This window comes from Hordeum vulgare, chromosome 4H (genome assembly GCF_904849725.1).
Source record: "Hordeum vulgare subsp. vulgare chromosome 4H, MorexV3_pseudomolecules_assembly, whole genome shotgun sequence".
Classification (NCBI taxonomy): Eukaryota; Viridiplantae; Streptophyta; class Magnoliopsida; order Poales; family Poaceae; genus Hordeum; species Hordeum vulgare.
The window spans coordinates 53,195,573-53,210,672 of NC_058521.1; the positions used below are offsets into that span (position 1 = coordinate 53,195,573).

Below are 15,100 nucleotides of genomic sequence, written 5' to 3' on the forward strand. Positions count from 1 at the left end.
GGCGAAGTGGGCCGGATAACCATGGCGGATGGTAAAATGACGACGAAATGCATGCCTTTCTGCCAAACAGGAACCAAAGAATGCGAAGGCCAGAGGCGGCGGTGAGAAATCAGAATGACCACGCCCGCACCATAACCTGCAGACACCCGAAACATGACCGTCTCGATCCATTATTCAGTTTATGATACCATATATGCTTGATGATCATCCAAAGCTCCGGTCGTCCCTTGATTTCATTTTGTTCCGGCTGTTCCCGTCTTGCCAACACCAACACCATCAGAACATCTTCTATACACAAAGTTTAGGCATATATGCACCAGGAAACGACCAGGCTTTCCAAGCAATGCAACTTCGCAAGACTTTTAACCTTGTTGGTTGATGTAGACTAACATTTCGGTCAGCAACTCCGCATACCCAACCTTTTCACAGTAAGGCCACTAAAACAGAACCACAAAGAGATACCCAAGTTACCCAACAAAGCATCGCACAAATGAATACAACTAGTCTTTACATCTGAATCCAAATTATGATATCTCTGCAATTAGTTGTACTCGGGAGCCTGAACTGAGAAGCAGGTGCCCATTGTTCAGCTATCTTTCAACAGGCTAAAGGTAATTGCTAATTTTTCTCACCTCAACAACATGTGGTTTAAGTCCACATTAAAATGATTCCGCCAAACTACCGGAGCCTGGGTAATAGTCCTCATATCTTCTGACCTTTCTTCAGGTGAGGGGAACAACTTAATGACAATAAATACATCAACAAGGGCTATCATCTATGAAGTACAACCCTGAATTGGCAGATCAACACGAAATTATAAGACTATGAATGTACAGCATGAAATTTTTGTTTATAGAGCTGAACTCCGGTAACTCATACAACCTTCTTCACTCTAGAGATTTGAGAAGCCTGAACAAACCAGCTGCTTCTCTTATTCGAGAAAACGCGATGCAGAAGGCTTGTACCTCAATGAATAGATCTTCAACTGCACAAAACAAATACTTCACAGTATAACCATTCTGATCTTAATCAGCAAAGAAATAAGTATGACACGGATGACCATAACCCTTCTATGATTCAAATCATCAATCTCCCAATTAACATACATTTTATGCAACTGGTATGAAACTAGAAAATATGCAGGATTCAAGAAACCAGTGGGTTTTGTCTTTAAAAAGATGGCCAGGATGGTCTAGAACATTGCGTGAAGCCAAATTAAGAGCATCTACAACCAGACACCCACTTCCGCCTAAATGTCAGGCACCACTTCCGCCCTAAATGTCAGCCACCCCTCCTATCCAGCCCATATGGCGGCCGGATATGGGATGGCCTGAACACCCCCAGGCATGCCCGCCACGTCGGACTGGCCCATCTTGACCCCACAAAATCCCGTCCCTATCCCCACCCCAGACAAAATCCTAGACAAAATCCAGTCTGCTCAGTCCGCTCTGTCCTGCAGCCAGTGAGTGCGGCTGAGCGGGTCCCTGGCAGAAGGTTTCGACGCCCCGGCTCAGCGTATCCCCTGCACTTCCCTGTCCCGCGATGTCGGCCTCGTAGTCTGAGGTTAGTGGCAGCAATGCGTATGGCCATGTATGAGCCGGATGCTGCCACTGCGGTGGTGTGCCCGATGTGAAATGGCAAAGGCTTGCCGCGCAGCGGCGGCCTGCGACGAGGATGCCCGTGCCCGGATCCTGGCGAAGCGGAAAACCCATGATCTCGTGGTGGATTAAACCCGGGCCGTTCGTACCATCATCGGCCTTCCCCCCAAAGAGGAGGATCTGAATATGTTTGGTGCCGTGTCCAACACATCCAACTCCGGCACTGAGTAGATCTGCCTCGACCCCTATTGTGTCTACGAGCGCTACTTCTACGACCACGACCACGGGGAGTCGAGGACAAGGACAAGGGCTAGGTCAAGGGCAGCGGCTGCTGTGGTTGAACTTCCTCTCTAGTCCTATGAATTAGTAGAACATACCAAATTTTGGTAGTCCAACGGCATGTATGATGAACTTCCCTATGCTATGTCCTGTATGAACTATGTCCTAAGTCCTGTATGAACTATGAAAGTACGCGTGTCGATCCACGTTGCATGCTTATGTATGGATTTGAGGGTTTCAAGATGAGGGGGACGGCTGCGGACGTGGACAAATGAGGGGCGGACGCCTCTGCGGACTTTTTTTTTTAGCCAGGCTATTCCCCTTTCTATTACCAAGATAACTGAAATACAACCGAGTTCGAGCAAGTTCTGACAACAAAGTAAAAGAAAACAAGGGAAAGGGAAAAGGCGAGCTCAAGCACTCCAGGGAGCTCTGCGGACTTATAGGGGGGCAGATTTTCTCATTCCGGTTGTAGATGCTCTCAAGGACTAAATGGTATCGGTTCGATTAACTTTCTTAGACATGATGAAAACATCAACCTTGAAAAGGCCCAAATTAGAAGGGAAAATGGAAGGAAACCACTGGCAGCAGCCTTTTGGGAAATAAGTTCCTGAACCCTGCTTCTATAATTGTACCGACATAATTACCAACAGCTAAGCGAGTTTCTTGGGCATGCAATCTCCACAATTTAAATTCCAGCTTATAATGTGCAAACCCTGTTAAATTATTAAACTTCCCAGGGAAACACCAACGGTCCAACGTTTTACATTTCTGGCAAGTGGTAACTGGTACGTACAACAAAACACTCCCTATATAAGTTATATTCACAGAACAGAAATCCTGTTGAACTAAGGCAACGTGCAATTGTTTAATTAATCAAAACAGAGTTAATTTTCACATGTATATATTTAAACCTACAATGGCATGCACACTATTTTACAAATCTGGGATTGATGTTTACAGTGCTATATGCTTTATCAGCTTAGCATTTATCACAGCATATCATATACAAATTTCGTAGCTACAGATAGATCAAACAAAAGTAGCTTGCAAAGAACAAGCAAGATGCAATATACAATTCATAGCTATACATAGATCAAACAAAAGTAGCTTGCAAAGAACAAGCAAGATGCAAAGGCTTCTATACCAGAAAAATTCATGGATACATGTAGACTCGTACAAACAGAATAGATCAAGTGATAAGTGTAAAAAAAGGTTCAGAAGAGAAATCTGTCAATTGCACATTGACACACTCACCATTTATTATCTTGTTCCGAATGAGACTCTGTAGAAAAACACAAACTAGTCTCACAAGTCTGTTTTGCATGTACTTATCCTGCAAGCAATGTTATCAAATAATTTCTTGTCAGTGTTCAACATAATAAAGACAGTAACATGCATTGCAGAAAACGAAATAATAGAACATTGCGAGAGTGAAAATCTTATGAATATGGAGTTAAGAATAAGCTTACAGCCATAACATGTTATAAATGCATAGAAATGTTACACAAATACAAAATAATACACAAACGACTCTATGCAGATAAAATAATGAAGAAATTACTAATGTCTGTCAACCGTAAGAGAATTACCACCTAGGGATCAACCAACAAGCATTTACAAGCTGAGGAATAAAATGGCCAAACCACCAATGTCAGTTTTGGGTGCAATGAATGAAACTAATACAATTTTTATCGTAAACTTGCATCAACCAACTATTGTTATGAATCATATTTACTAACAATCCGAGATTGTCACCTCTGACCTTCCTGGAAGAAAAATGGCGTACAAAAGAACAAACCTTGATATTTTGGCATGACCGAATACAATTTGAGATGTAGTCATGAATGAATCCTGGCGGTAGATCTACTGCTGTAGTAAGCCTGTTTACAACTTCCATTGAATGCAGGCTCATTTCCATGTGCACAAGAACATTGAAATAGCTGTCAAATATAAAGCATGTGTGTAAAATGTTATGATCAGATAAACACATAAATTGAAAAATACAGAATTGACAAAATGAAACATCTTTTATACATACGAATCCATGTCAGGACAATTGATCAGTTTTGAAAGAACATCAACAGCAATGAGTGGATTGTGTTCAACAAGGTCCTGAAACAAGGACATTAGTAACCCTTAACATGAAGCATGGAAAGGTTTCAACATGATGTCAGGAGTACATACGGGAAGCTTCTCTGGTGTCATTCCGCAATGATAAACTAGCTTCCAGTCCCTGGCTAAATCTAAAATAACTTGCTGCAACAAGATATGAATCCATTAGGCATGTAAAATGATCGAAGTAGCCAGTATATTAGCAGAGTAGGGGTTGTGGTCACTATAAAGCAACCATTGACACATGTAGTCATGCAGGCCTAGGTAAAACACTTCTTCATTCTATAAAAAAGGTAAACACTTATTTGGCTGGTGCAACCTATGCATGTAAATGTAGATGCTAGTCGTCTATAACTATTTCTGCATTTCGTGTTTCCAAAGATACGACACATTCGTTTCGTGGTTATAACACTGACTTTCCTGTTTAGCAGTTTTCATTTATTCCTTTTTTGCAATGAAGTCGCTTTTTCCTTCCATTTTCCTTATTTTAGGAGAACAAAACTGGAGGACCGAACTGAAATAAGCCATTTTCATTATTGGCTGCAAAATTGTGATGTCATCACAGTAGCTATTGTGTTTGGATCTTCCGATGCAAGATTGAGTAAACAATGTGCTACGTGGTTGTAAACCTAAAGTTTAGCAATTCATAGTTAACATCATTTTCACAATATAATGAAGCATTTGATGATCGAAGTGAACCTGGTACTTCAAATATATATAACCTATCCAACTTAAGAAAGCAGTCAAATATTTCCAACTTAAAAGAATGTATAATCCTTCCAACTTAAGAAAGCGTTTGATATAACGGACATACAAATGTAGATAATCTTTGTGACTTGAATGCTGGCCATAGACCAATAGTTGCTGGCCCCTTGGCATAAAAAACAAGACCTCGCCCTTGGAGGTTTATTTTTATAGAAGAAAATCTCTAAGCACCAACGCCACTCAGGGCTCGAACGCTGGTGGGCTAGCATGCTCCTTGCATGCCTAGCCAACAGGGTGACACCCCGTTCTTGGCCCCTTGGCATGACAAAGCATTCAGAGTATACACAAGGATGCGGACAGCCATCTTGTGCTCTTCTTCTGGATACATCTGAAATTGATGGTAGTTGATCCAAGGGTCCACCATACTAAAGAGACATGGCGCCATTGAGATCACAAAGCCACTCATTAACTTCCATGGTTAGCTCTTATGTGCAGTCCTTAATCCCATCCTTTTGGAGTCAGGGTAGTGCTAGGCCGAACCACCGAGGTATAAGCCGGGATAAAGTTTGGTGCATTGAGATCAACGGTAAACTCTACAAGTTGCACATGCAGCATGAGTGGAGAGGCATTCAAAGTTATGGACACATCTAAGAGGGAGGGGGAGGGGAGGGCTTCCCAACATAAGGGGTGTTTGCACTACAGTAGCAACGGTATATAGGCACTGAAACTGGCCAGCATGAGTTCGCATTCTATAGGTTTTAAGAATTAGAGACAGATTAGGAAATCCCTATATATGTGTGTGTGTGTGTGTGTTAGAAAAAAAAATAAGACGCATTTTGTCTTTAGTTGAAACCCTTCTATATAAAGGATGGCATAATCAATGAATGTTAAGCAAGAAATACCAAAGAAGCCTCCCTCGCATTTGCCTCGGAGCCCTGTCAGGGCTGGAAACAGTTCCCGATGTGTATAGGAGGGCAAGCAATGTTTCTAGCTATCTCATGGAAAACCTATTCTCTTGTTCATCCTCGAATTGCTTTACACATCAGCCATAAGCCCATAACAATTTGGTGTCAGCTAATTGTTGCCCCTCCCGTCTGGCCAAACAACGAGGGTTCCGAGTTTTCGGGAACAACCGCCAAGCTTTATAATGATGCTAGCCTGGCACTCATTAACATGAATGGCCACATTGACAGTCATGATGCTAGCCTGGCATACACAGAATCAAGGCACCCACGTGGCTTCAAACAGTTGACTTGTGAAGTTGGTGGAGCATCGCCCCAAATTGACATAAACCACTGTTTTGTGGTCAGGGTCTCTTAGCTGGAACTTGATGGTGAGGAAGATCAACATGAACCCAATACTAAAGACATCATGGTCTCGTTGCATGCATTCACCGGCATCGGCATGAGTTGAACTTGTTGATCATGTTGTTCACCTCCAATCCACTCACCATAAGCCATAACAGACCTCAACCAAGGATGGTCCATTTCCAGCTAATTGGTCATGTCAGTCAACTAATGGAGAGAAAGATATCAATTTTGGTAAACTTCTAATTCTGTGTGCGTTCGTAAACTTTTAATTGTTGACAACATACAAGTCTCCTTAGTAGGGGAGTCCTACCATAACCATTATGCTAAGGTAATCGAGTATTAAAACTTGGTATCAAATTACTAAATATTTCTGGAGACAACATTCTGATTTTTCAAATTCGTTGCTAGCCACAACCCTATGGTTCTCCCGCCTTTTTACCACCTCTCCACTTGCGCCTGCTGTAGGTCTTGCCGAAGAGCTTATCCGTAACAGGTGGGACTATACATTTCTGGTATGACATATATTCTAAATATTAGCATTAGACAAGAAAAATAAAGCTTTAAGGAGTAGGATATTCCGTATATCGAACAACATGAAAGATAAGCAAAGAGGATGTAATAGAAGGACCCTACAAAATGATGATCACATTTGCAACACAACCAAATTGAAGTGGCCAACAGACCAATAGTAACACAGATGCATAATCATTATAAGCGTTATCAATTTAGAGTGATTACCTTCAACTTTTCTAATAAAGCCAAGCATGTTCTAACAAATATCAGTACTAGTGATATCCACTATAAGAAAACATTGTTGATTGTTGCTACTATTGTACAATTTGCTGCTTGAAATATCGCATGTGAACATGTAGCATTTTAGTGTAACTTCTGCACATAATTGCATCGCTCTCATGAAAGATTAAATGGTCAGAGTGGGGTCCTTTTTAATTATTATTATATCCCATTCTTTTCTAAGTTATATCCCATTGCTTTCTAAATCTCTTCAAACTTCTTCCATAGCTGTTCTGTTTTAGACCCCTTTTTTCATTTGTGTCAGTTATGACTTGGTTAACCTCTAGTAGTTCCAAATTATTTCAAATAAAACAGACCATGAACTATCAATAAATTTACATATGTAGAAAATACAACTGAAATGCACAGAAATCATAAGAAAATATATACTTTTGTCCCTTGAGGTTTAGAGTTGTGACAGCACAATCCCTTGAGCGTCAGTGGTTTATGTTGCTGTGGCTCTAAATCTCATGGGATGAAGAACAATTTTCTAAATCATAAAACTGAATAATACAAAATTAATATTTAGACTTGCTGAAATTTACTGTCTCTGTATTGCCTATTGTATATCAGCCACCCTTTACTCAGAACAATTTCAAAGGGTTCATCTCCTATTGTAAAATTGCAAACTCAGACATACAGACTAAGGCTCGGCAATCGTCCACGCATACCTTGTATATTTTTTACGGCGAAGATATCACTATTAACGCCAGTCATCTTGTCTCACCCAACTACTTTCTCAGCTCACTACATGAATTAGCTCAATAGCCGCCGCGGAATCACAATTGCAGGGTGTATTCCCGCTTCACACTACCTCAAAATGGTGCTTGCCTAGCATGCCCTTGGCAACTTTGTTTATTCTTGTTAGGGACAGCATAACAGTAGGCAGTGGCTTCATTTAAGAAAGAAGAGGCAGGAGGGAGAAGGGAGTGTGTATAGAGCATAGCTCCCTGGATATTTGTGGGCCTTATCCACTTTTGGGCATTGCCTCTGCTCACAACGTGCCTCTCCAAGTGGGAACCTATATCATTTGCACAAAAAATACAAAATTGCAATGTCCAACCAGAGTGGGTTCGTGTTCAATTGGTGGAGACATCGTGTGCAAGACTTAATTGCCACACAACAATTTCATTAACAAAAGAAACAAAATAAGGGCTCTACTGAACAAAAACAGAATAGCTCAGGGATCATTTTGACTACAATATTTAGCAAAATGGAAGGATGTTAAGGAAGTGTTTCAAAAACAGCCCAACATTAGGAGTGCAAGAACCCAAGGAGCAGGAAAGGGTAATCTACAGTAGCACCCCAAGTCCATTGGGGCTTTTTCCTGATTTCCCCATATTGCAGGGACCAGAGTTACAGAGTGATATTGTTGTGAAATGTGATACCAATGCCACGAATTAATATGGTTCCTGATTTAGACTATGCTTGGATCCTGCTAGTGGATAACGGCAGCTGCAAGTACAAGTGAAAGCGTGGAAGGAGGAGATTCTGTTGCAACCTCCTCTCTGCAAATTCATGATCCCACTGAACCTCTTTGGGACCATTATTGGAAAGAACCGGTAGTGTTACTATAAGAAATGCAAATATCACAGCAAGGAAATGGCAGGGAACTACTCAAGAGCAAGTCATCTCTAATATATACTTAGTCCTTTAACATAAAAACATGCTCGCATATTTTGGAACTGTTGTCCAGCAGTACAAGCATACCCATAAATATATCACATGTATGAACAACCTAGACCATCCCTAAAAAACATATGCATTTGAAAATAGGGGTAGAAGAGAACCTCTTGTTGGGCAGGTGCAAGTGGTCCTTTACAGGCTCTTCCGACCAAATCACGGATCGAAGCCCCTCGGCTAGTGTCAGCACACATGCTACTATCCCATAGTGGCTCATGGTTGTTGTCCAGGTTCAACCACTGCAACTGTAATTTCATCGAGAATTACATCTATGTTTAGAAATAGAGGTAATATGTATAAACAATTTACATCTCTTAACCAACAATCTTACCTCCCCTTCAAGTATTTCAAGTCTGGGGGGAGAGGGCCTAATCCATGGAGGAGACAATCCTCTGAGTGGTGTTTGTTGAAGTAAACTCGTCACCACATTATCTCTATTTAGTTTGGTCGGTGATATTCTAAACATAATGAGAGGGGAAAACTTAATTCATAATCAGATAAATAGAAGGGGAAAATGAACTATACGCTATGAATGCCCTTCAACAATCATTGCACGCAGAGAGTAGTTGAGTCTACGTACCCTGATGAATCACCACAGCTTTGGGAAACATCTGGGTCAGGAATAGCACTTCTAACTGTAGCAGCTGCACAACTAGTGTATGTCTGTAGCTGTACATCATTGCAGGAGCATTGCCTTTCAAGCTGGTCTCTTGGCAGCAACACCTATAAAAGAGAATTCTCTTCTGAACAAAAAAATTCTACGTGTATACTGGGTGTATTTTTCCTATCAACTGTGTTCACTCAGTTTTAGAATAATTATATGACAGTACAATCATCTACCTGAGATGCATAAGAAGGCTCCTTCAAGTGATCTTCTGCAGACTGTTTCAACATCTGAACATAGGATAACAAAATTTGTCACAAGTTTGGTAATGGTGGACCCACCATTTGGATCCCAGCAAGGTAAAAAAAAACTACAATCCGAACAAAATGACTATCAGTCCATGACAGCACAAAATGTTTCTGTCTACACTGCATTGCCAGTTTACCACTTCTGAGTTCTGATAGTCACCAAATTACCGTTAAGCAGGTATCTGGCATCTCCAGTCCTAGAAAGTTGCACTTACGACACTGGCAGCACATTTTACAAAGGCCAGACAAAAGCACAGCAGTCTGATAAAATCAAGTTTCTGGCATTCACACACATATTAATTCCATTTAGCAAACAACTAGGCTATTGACTTTTTTATAGCTGAACTAGGCTATTAACTTGGCACCCCCTAATTGGGATATCAATATTTTCTATCTCGTACTAGCTACCTCTCAATACTTCTATAAACATTTTGTGAATTTGTACATGTGTACACTGATGTCAATATATTATACATTGGGAAAAGTACATCATATTGTCAAGTTCCTCTGCACTATTCCAGTATTTCTTCCAATATCTCAGCAATCATGCAGCATCGAGGCATGTGAAATTTGACCATTAATCCTATGATTAAACTAGAAAACATACATCATGAGAATACCTCCTTATTGTTGTCCCCATTAGCTGAAGTTAGCAAAAGCTGGAGAAAAACACGTTCTGGTCTCTCAGAAATCTCGTCACAGGCAAACTGTAAAAGCAAAATTAGATGGTCAGATTCGGAACTCTAGGAAGGATCAATGCTGTTCTGACATAACTGGATTGTACAGTTGACTAAAAGAGTATAGGACTATACTAGAGAATTCAAATTAGAGAAATAGTGAGTACTGGGTAGCTCAAGTGTTATGCTATAATATTATGATTCATGATGACTTCTTTTCTGAACTAAGATTTCCAGGAGAGGCGGGAAAGGGAACCTCGCCCCACGGTCAAGATTGAAGAAGTATTCTTCTGTTTTCTTGCTTGATTAACTCTCCACAGAAGGACCTCTTTATATAGAGGCCTAAGATTCTAATCTAAGAAACAAACCATATATCTTATCACTTATTGGCTTAAGGGCCAGCTAGATGGTATCTTGCTAATTGAAATGATAAACTACCTAAACAAGGGAATGAGGATCTTATATCCCACAACTGGGAGCTGATCTCTTTGCCATGTTGGGACCATGTACTTCCGTACATATAACCTCCTTCGAACTTCAAATATGAGAAATAGTGGGTACCTCTTAACAGTAATAATCTACCATGGTTGACGATGAATCTGTGGTGGAGATAGTAACTAATCGACATACTAAACAGCAATTTTCATGTTCCAACTTTACTGATACTAAGAGAATGACAAGCACATAAGCAAGGCGAAACAATAGTTCAGAATAAAAAGCACAGATCATAATCTAGTTAGGCTTTATTCCTCAATGGAAAGCACAACGTATAGGCAGAAAGTTTACAACTTACATTTATTAAGAGTGGAACAAACGGATTTGTCAGCTGTGAGGAATACCCTTGATGAAGAATTGCAAATGCAATTAAACGCTCAGCTGGTTGAAACATCACCTTGTCCTGGAAAATGAACAAAAATGGCATAAATAAAATCCTGATTTTCATTTTCCCTTACAAACTCCAGAAAGAGGAGAATAGCAAATGAAATATTGTTAGTATGTTGGTTGATAGATTAACAGAAGGTCTTTGAGTGCAATATTTAATGAAATGCGTGCAGGAATAGACACCTAGATATGAAATGCACTTGTTTTGGAAAACTCTCACATCTGCATCCATACTATTTTCCAAACACAACAACAATATTTTCATGTAAAGAAGTCACTGTCATTTAGGTACCACAAAGGTCCTAGAAACACAATTGCAATATTTTCATGTAAACACAAGTTGCTAAGTTTATATAAGTGAATTCAAGCAGTCAGGCACTACATTTCACTATCAACTTATCAAAGGGACTGCTAGATCCTAGTCAAGTATAACACATCAAATTGAAGGTATAATTCCAAGCAAAAATGATGAAAAAAAGGGAAGCAAATCCACATACTTATCAGCCATTTGGTCATTCCAACTTAGGTAAGACGACCTAAACCCTACTAATTCTACCAAAGACAATAATACAAAAGGCAATGATTCAGATATGTATCTTAATTACTACTCCTGTTAGCATGACAGATAATAATTAGTAAATAGTACTCCCTCCGTCCGGAATTACTTGTCGCACAAATTTATAAAGTTGGATGTATCAAGAACTAAAATATATCTAGATGCATTCATTCTCGTGACAAGTATTTTCGGACGGAGGGAGTACAAGTTTAATCCTTCATTCAGTGCCATCCATAAGAAAGCTGACCTAAAATCCTAATAATCACAGTCATCCTTTTCAGCAGGGCTGTTGTAATTAGACATTCAGAAGAAAACCTAGTGAGAGATGGAAACCAACTATCAATCATTCCAACAAACAAATTCAGTCAAAATTCAAGCACCACCACTGAAAGTGCAAAACAAAAAGCATCAGTAACAGACCCACTGAAACTGAGAAGAAGAAAAAGATGATAATTTGAGTCCTTTCGGCACTGAAAACAACATAACAAGTGAAGAGAAAAGGTGAACTTCAATATTTTCTCCTGAACCAACCACCAGATATGTGAATCTACTGTGATCCTGAAATAATCCAACACCCAGAACCAAGAAAACAGCAAGCACATGAAAAGGAAAACTCCATACTAATATATTATTCACTGATAATTGCCAGTGGAACCTTGCTAAGTTCATAAAAACCCTATACCATAATGATTTCACTGGTTTTTAGAAGAACATGGAAAGAAGCATTTGCACGTCTTTCCACTAACAGGAGAAGCAAATTGGCAAATGAGTTACATAGTAAAGTGACAAAAGCCAAATAACACAGCACACACACTACACAGGAAACACAAACAACTTATGTTACTCCTCATGGTGGTTCACGTGAGTGGCCACCAATATACTAACATCCCACTCAAAATCTAAAACAACAAATAAAAAATAGGAAGGAAGTCAAGCAGTTTGAAGTGTCAAATGGAAAAGCATGTAGCCAACGTAAAGTCTAATGATCAACCCTGGTTCCACTATTTGATCTGCTACCTTTCCCTACTTGCTCATGCTTGTCAGATTATCTCGGTAAAATGGGAAGAAGAATTCAGATCTTGAACTCTTCCATTTTCCATCTTTTTCTCCAGAGCTCCCTGAGAACCCCAATTAAGGGCTTTTTGGTTCAGTGCCAGCATATGGTATTCTATGACATCTTCTTAACCATTTCGACCTTCAATCTCAAGGGCCGGTGAATCAAGACCACAATGAGGCCTTCATATTCGACGTTCGTCAAAAAGGCTGTGTTGCAACGCCACTTACCGAAGGTTTAAGTCAAAGGCAAAGGGTGCATGGTAGCTCGCGCTTCGGAGATATGCCTCCCATCGAGCAAGAACAGGATACCTCAATCGTCACATCTTCAGTGATCAGAGGATGCCTACATGGTTCAGCCGCTTGTCCACAATTGCAGAGTTGAGTTTTTTTTCCTTTGTGTTGACAGTGTCGAACTGGATTCGTCCACCGCACTCTGCCCTAATATAATCGGAGATTTAATTTTCAAAAGGGAACTGGAATACAGAATCTTAATCTTCGCCCCTTTCCTTCAATCCATTAAAACCCAGACAGAGCAGCCAGAACTACAGAATTTCGCAAACTGGCATGAATTTCCAGAAACAACTACTCCAAAATAACCAAATCAAAATAGACAAGCAGGCTTTCTCGCACAAAAGCCGTACACGTTGCTGCAGAGTTCACCCACCCCTCACCCAATCCCAGTTACAAACCTCCATCAATAAGGATACCGATCGACCTGCCCCCCGAAAAAACCTAGAAACCTATGCGCCTGACACTCCACAGCCCGGGGCCAACCGGCCAAGCAAAACGGCGATTAAACTAGGTATAAGGAGGGAGTATGCAGATGAAGGGGGTGGGCGGGTTCAGGGCGAGGGCTGCAACGGATTACCTCGAGGATAAACTTGATGGCGGAACCGAAGCGGAGGCGGCGCTCGGGCGGGACGCGGGCGAGGAAATCCGCCACGACGTCCTCGAGCGGGCGCGAGACGCCGGAGATCAGCTTGAGGAGGTCCGCGCATTCATCCCGCCGCATCTGGTACATGGGCATGAATGGGGAGGGCGTTAGGGCAGGCGCGGTGGCGGGCGCCGCCGGCGGCGAGGGGCCGGCGTCCTTGCTGGGGGACATGGTCGAGGGGTCGGGCGGGGAGCGGGGGGCGGGGAGGGCTTAGGAAAGGGGTGAATGGGTTTAATGTGGCGATGGACGCTGCTTTGACGCGGTGTTAATTGAGTAATTTGGACGTTTTTGTTTTTTTTTATTTGAAATATGAACTTCTCATTGTTTGAGTCTGGTTTTTTTTTTAAGAAGAAATGTTTGAGTCAGTTTTGCCAAGTTTTTTTTTAGTAATCTCACAAACTTTATTTATTGATTGAAAGTGATGTTTATAGGTACAAGATTTGGGTATGACCAACCAAACCAAACATGCATATATATATATATATATATATATATATATATATATATATATATATATATATATATATATATATATATATATATATATGTGTGTAAGTTACAAGTAAATTTATGGAGATTGTGAGCCACAAAATTATAATATAGTTAGAATGGAAACAGGCCAGCCCAACCTACACGTTGGCCCTTTGTTTTGCTAAAGGGAAACGTTTGAAGCCGGCACCTCGGTTGAACTGTTCGGCCCGTCACGAAACCCGTGGGGGTGGCTGACCCAATCACGCAGCATTTTTCGTTCAGATTTGCTGTAACGAGCGTTTAAATTTGCTACAAGCGTTTCTCATTTGCTATAATGTGTTTATTAAAAAAGCTGCATCTACGTTTGGCTGCAACCTAAGTTCGTCGGATTTTTTCGCTACAACCGGCGTTTGTTTTTTACTACAACCGGTGTTAATTTTTGCTACAACCAGTATCATTTTTTGCTACAACCGTTCACTAAAAAAGTTGCATACACGTTCGTCGGAGTTGCAACCCGAGTTCACCAGATTGTTTTGCTACAACCCACATTTTTTTTGCTACCACGCATCATTAGCGTCGTTTTTTTGCTACGACCATGTTGGTATTTTTTTCTACAACCATATTTTTGTTGCATCCGTGGCCAAAATTTGCTACATCGTCGTTTATTTTTGCTTCAATCGATGATTTTTGCTGCATGGACAGATTTGACGGTCAAACCAGATTCGATCTCGCGGATCGGGCGGCTCGCGTGCGGCCGGCCGAAAGTTTCGGCCGCCGCGCTGGCGCATAACACTGCCCTTTGCTAAAGGGATATGGAGTCGATGAGTGGTTCAGTGGTGATGACCTTACGCCCCCACTCGATAACATGGTCTGGCCCATTTTAATGCTAAATTTGCACAAAAATACAAATAGTAACACAACAGTTCTTCGTAGCGAAAAAACATGTCCGCTTAGGAGGATGAGAGACACACGTTGGGCGGTCTCCTACGCCCTGACCTCATCTCGCGGAACCTCGACCTCCACTCCTGCGAAGTAGTCCTTCGTCGGGATGCCCTCCGCTTGCTACTCCTCAATGACAGGGGGCATACGATGGACGCTCAGTTTTTGTGCCATATTACTATGGTTGATTC

The 15,100-nt window shown here is 41.1% G+C and overlaps 1 protein-coding gene across 2 annotated transcripts; it reads right to left on the bottom strand.

Moving 5' to 3' along the window:
• Positions 1 to 467: 467 nt before the first annotated feature.
• On the bottom strand, positions 468 to 13,696 carry LOC123447848 (CCR4-NOT transcription complex subunit 11-like). Of its 2 annotated transcripts, XM_045124546.1 has the most exons (13): positions 13,434 to 13,690; positions 10,865 to 10,969; positions 10,015 to 10,101; positions 9,323 to 9,376; positions 9,063 to 9,205; positions 8,814 to 8,940; positions 8,590 to 8,727; positions 4,065 to 4,136; positions 3,919 to 3,992; positions 3,679 to 3,820; positions 3,135 to 3,213; positions 883 to 985; positions 468 to 790 (listed from the first exon to the last, which is right to left on the bottom strand). In XM_045124546.1, exons 1-12 carry the CDS (start codon positions 13,668 to 13,670, stop codon positions 888 to 890), a joined length of 1,356 nt encoding a protein of 451 aa, XP_044980481.1. In that variant the 5' UTR covers positions 13,671 to 13,690; the 3' UTR covers positions 468 to 790; positions 883 to 887. The 2 variants fall into 2 exon arrangements, with proteins under 2 accessions (XP_044980481.1, XP_044980482.1); XM_045124547.1 differs by having other exon boundaries at positions 468 to 985; positions 13,434 to 13,696.
• Positions 13,697 to 15,100: the final 1,404 nt, after the last annotated feature.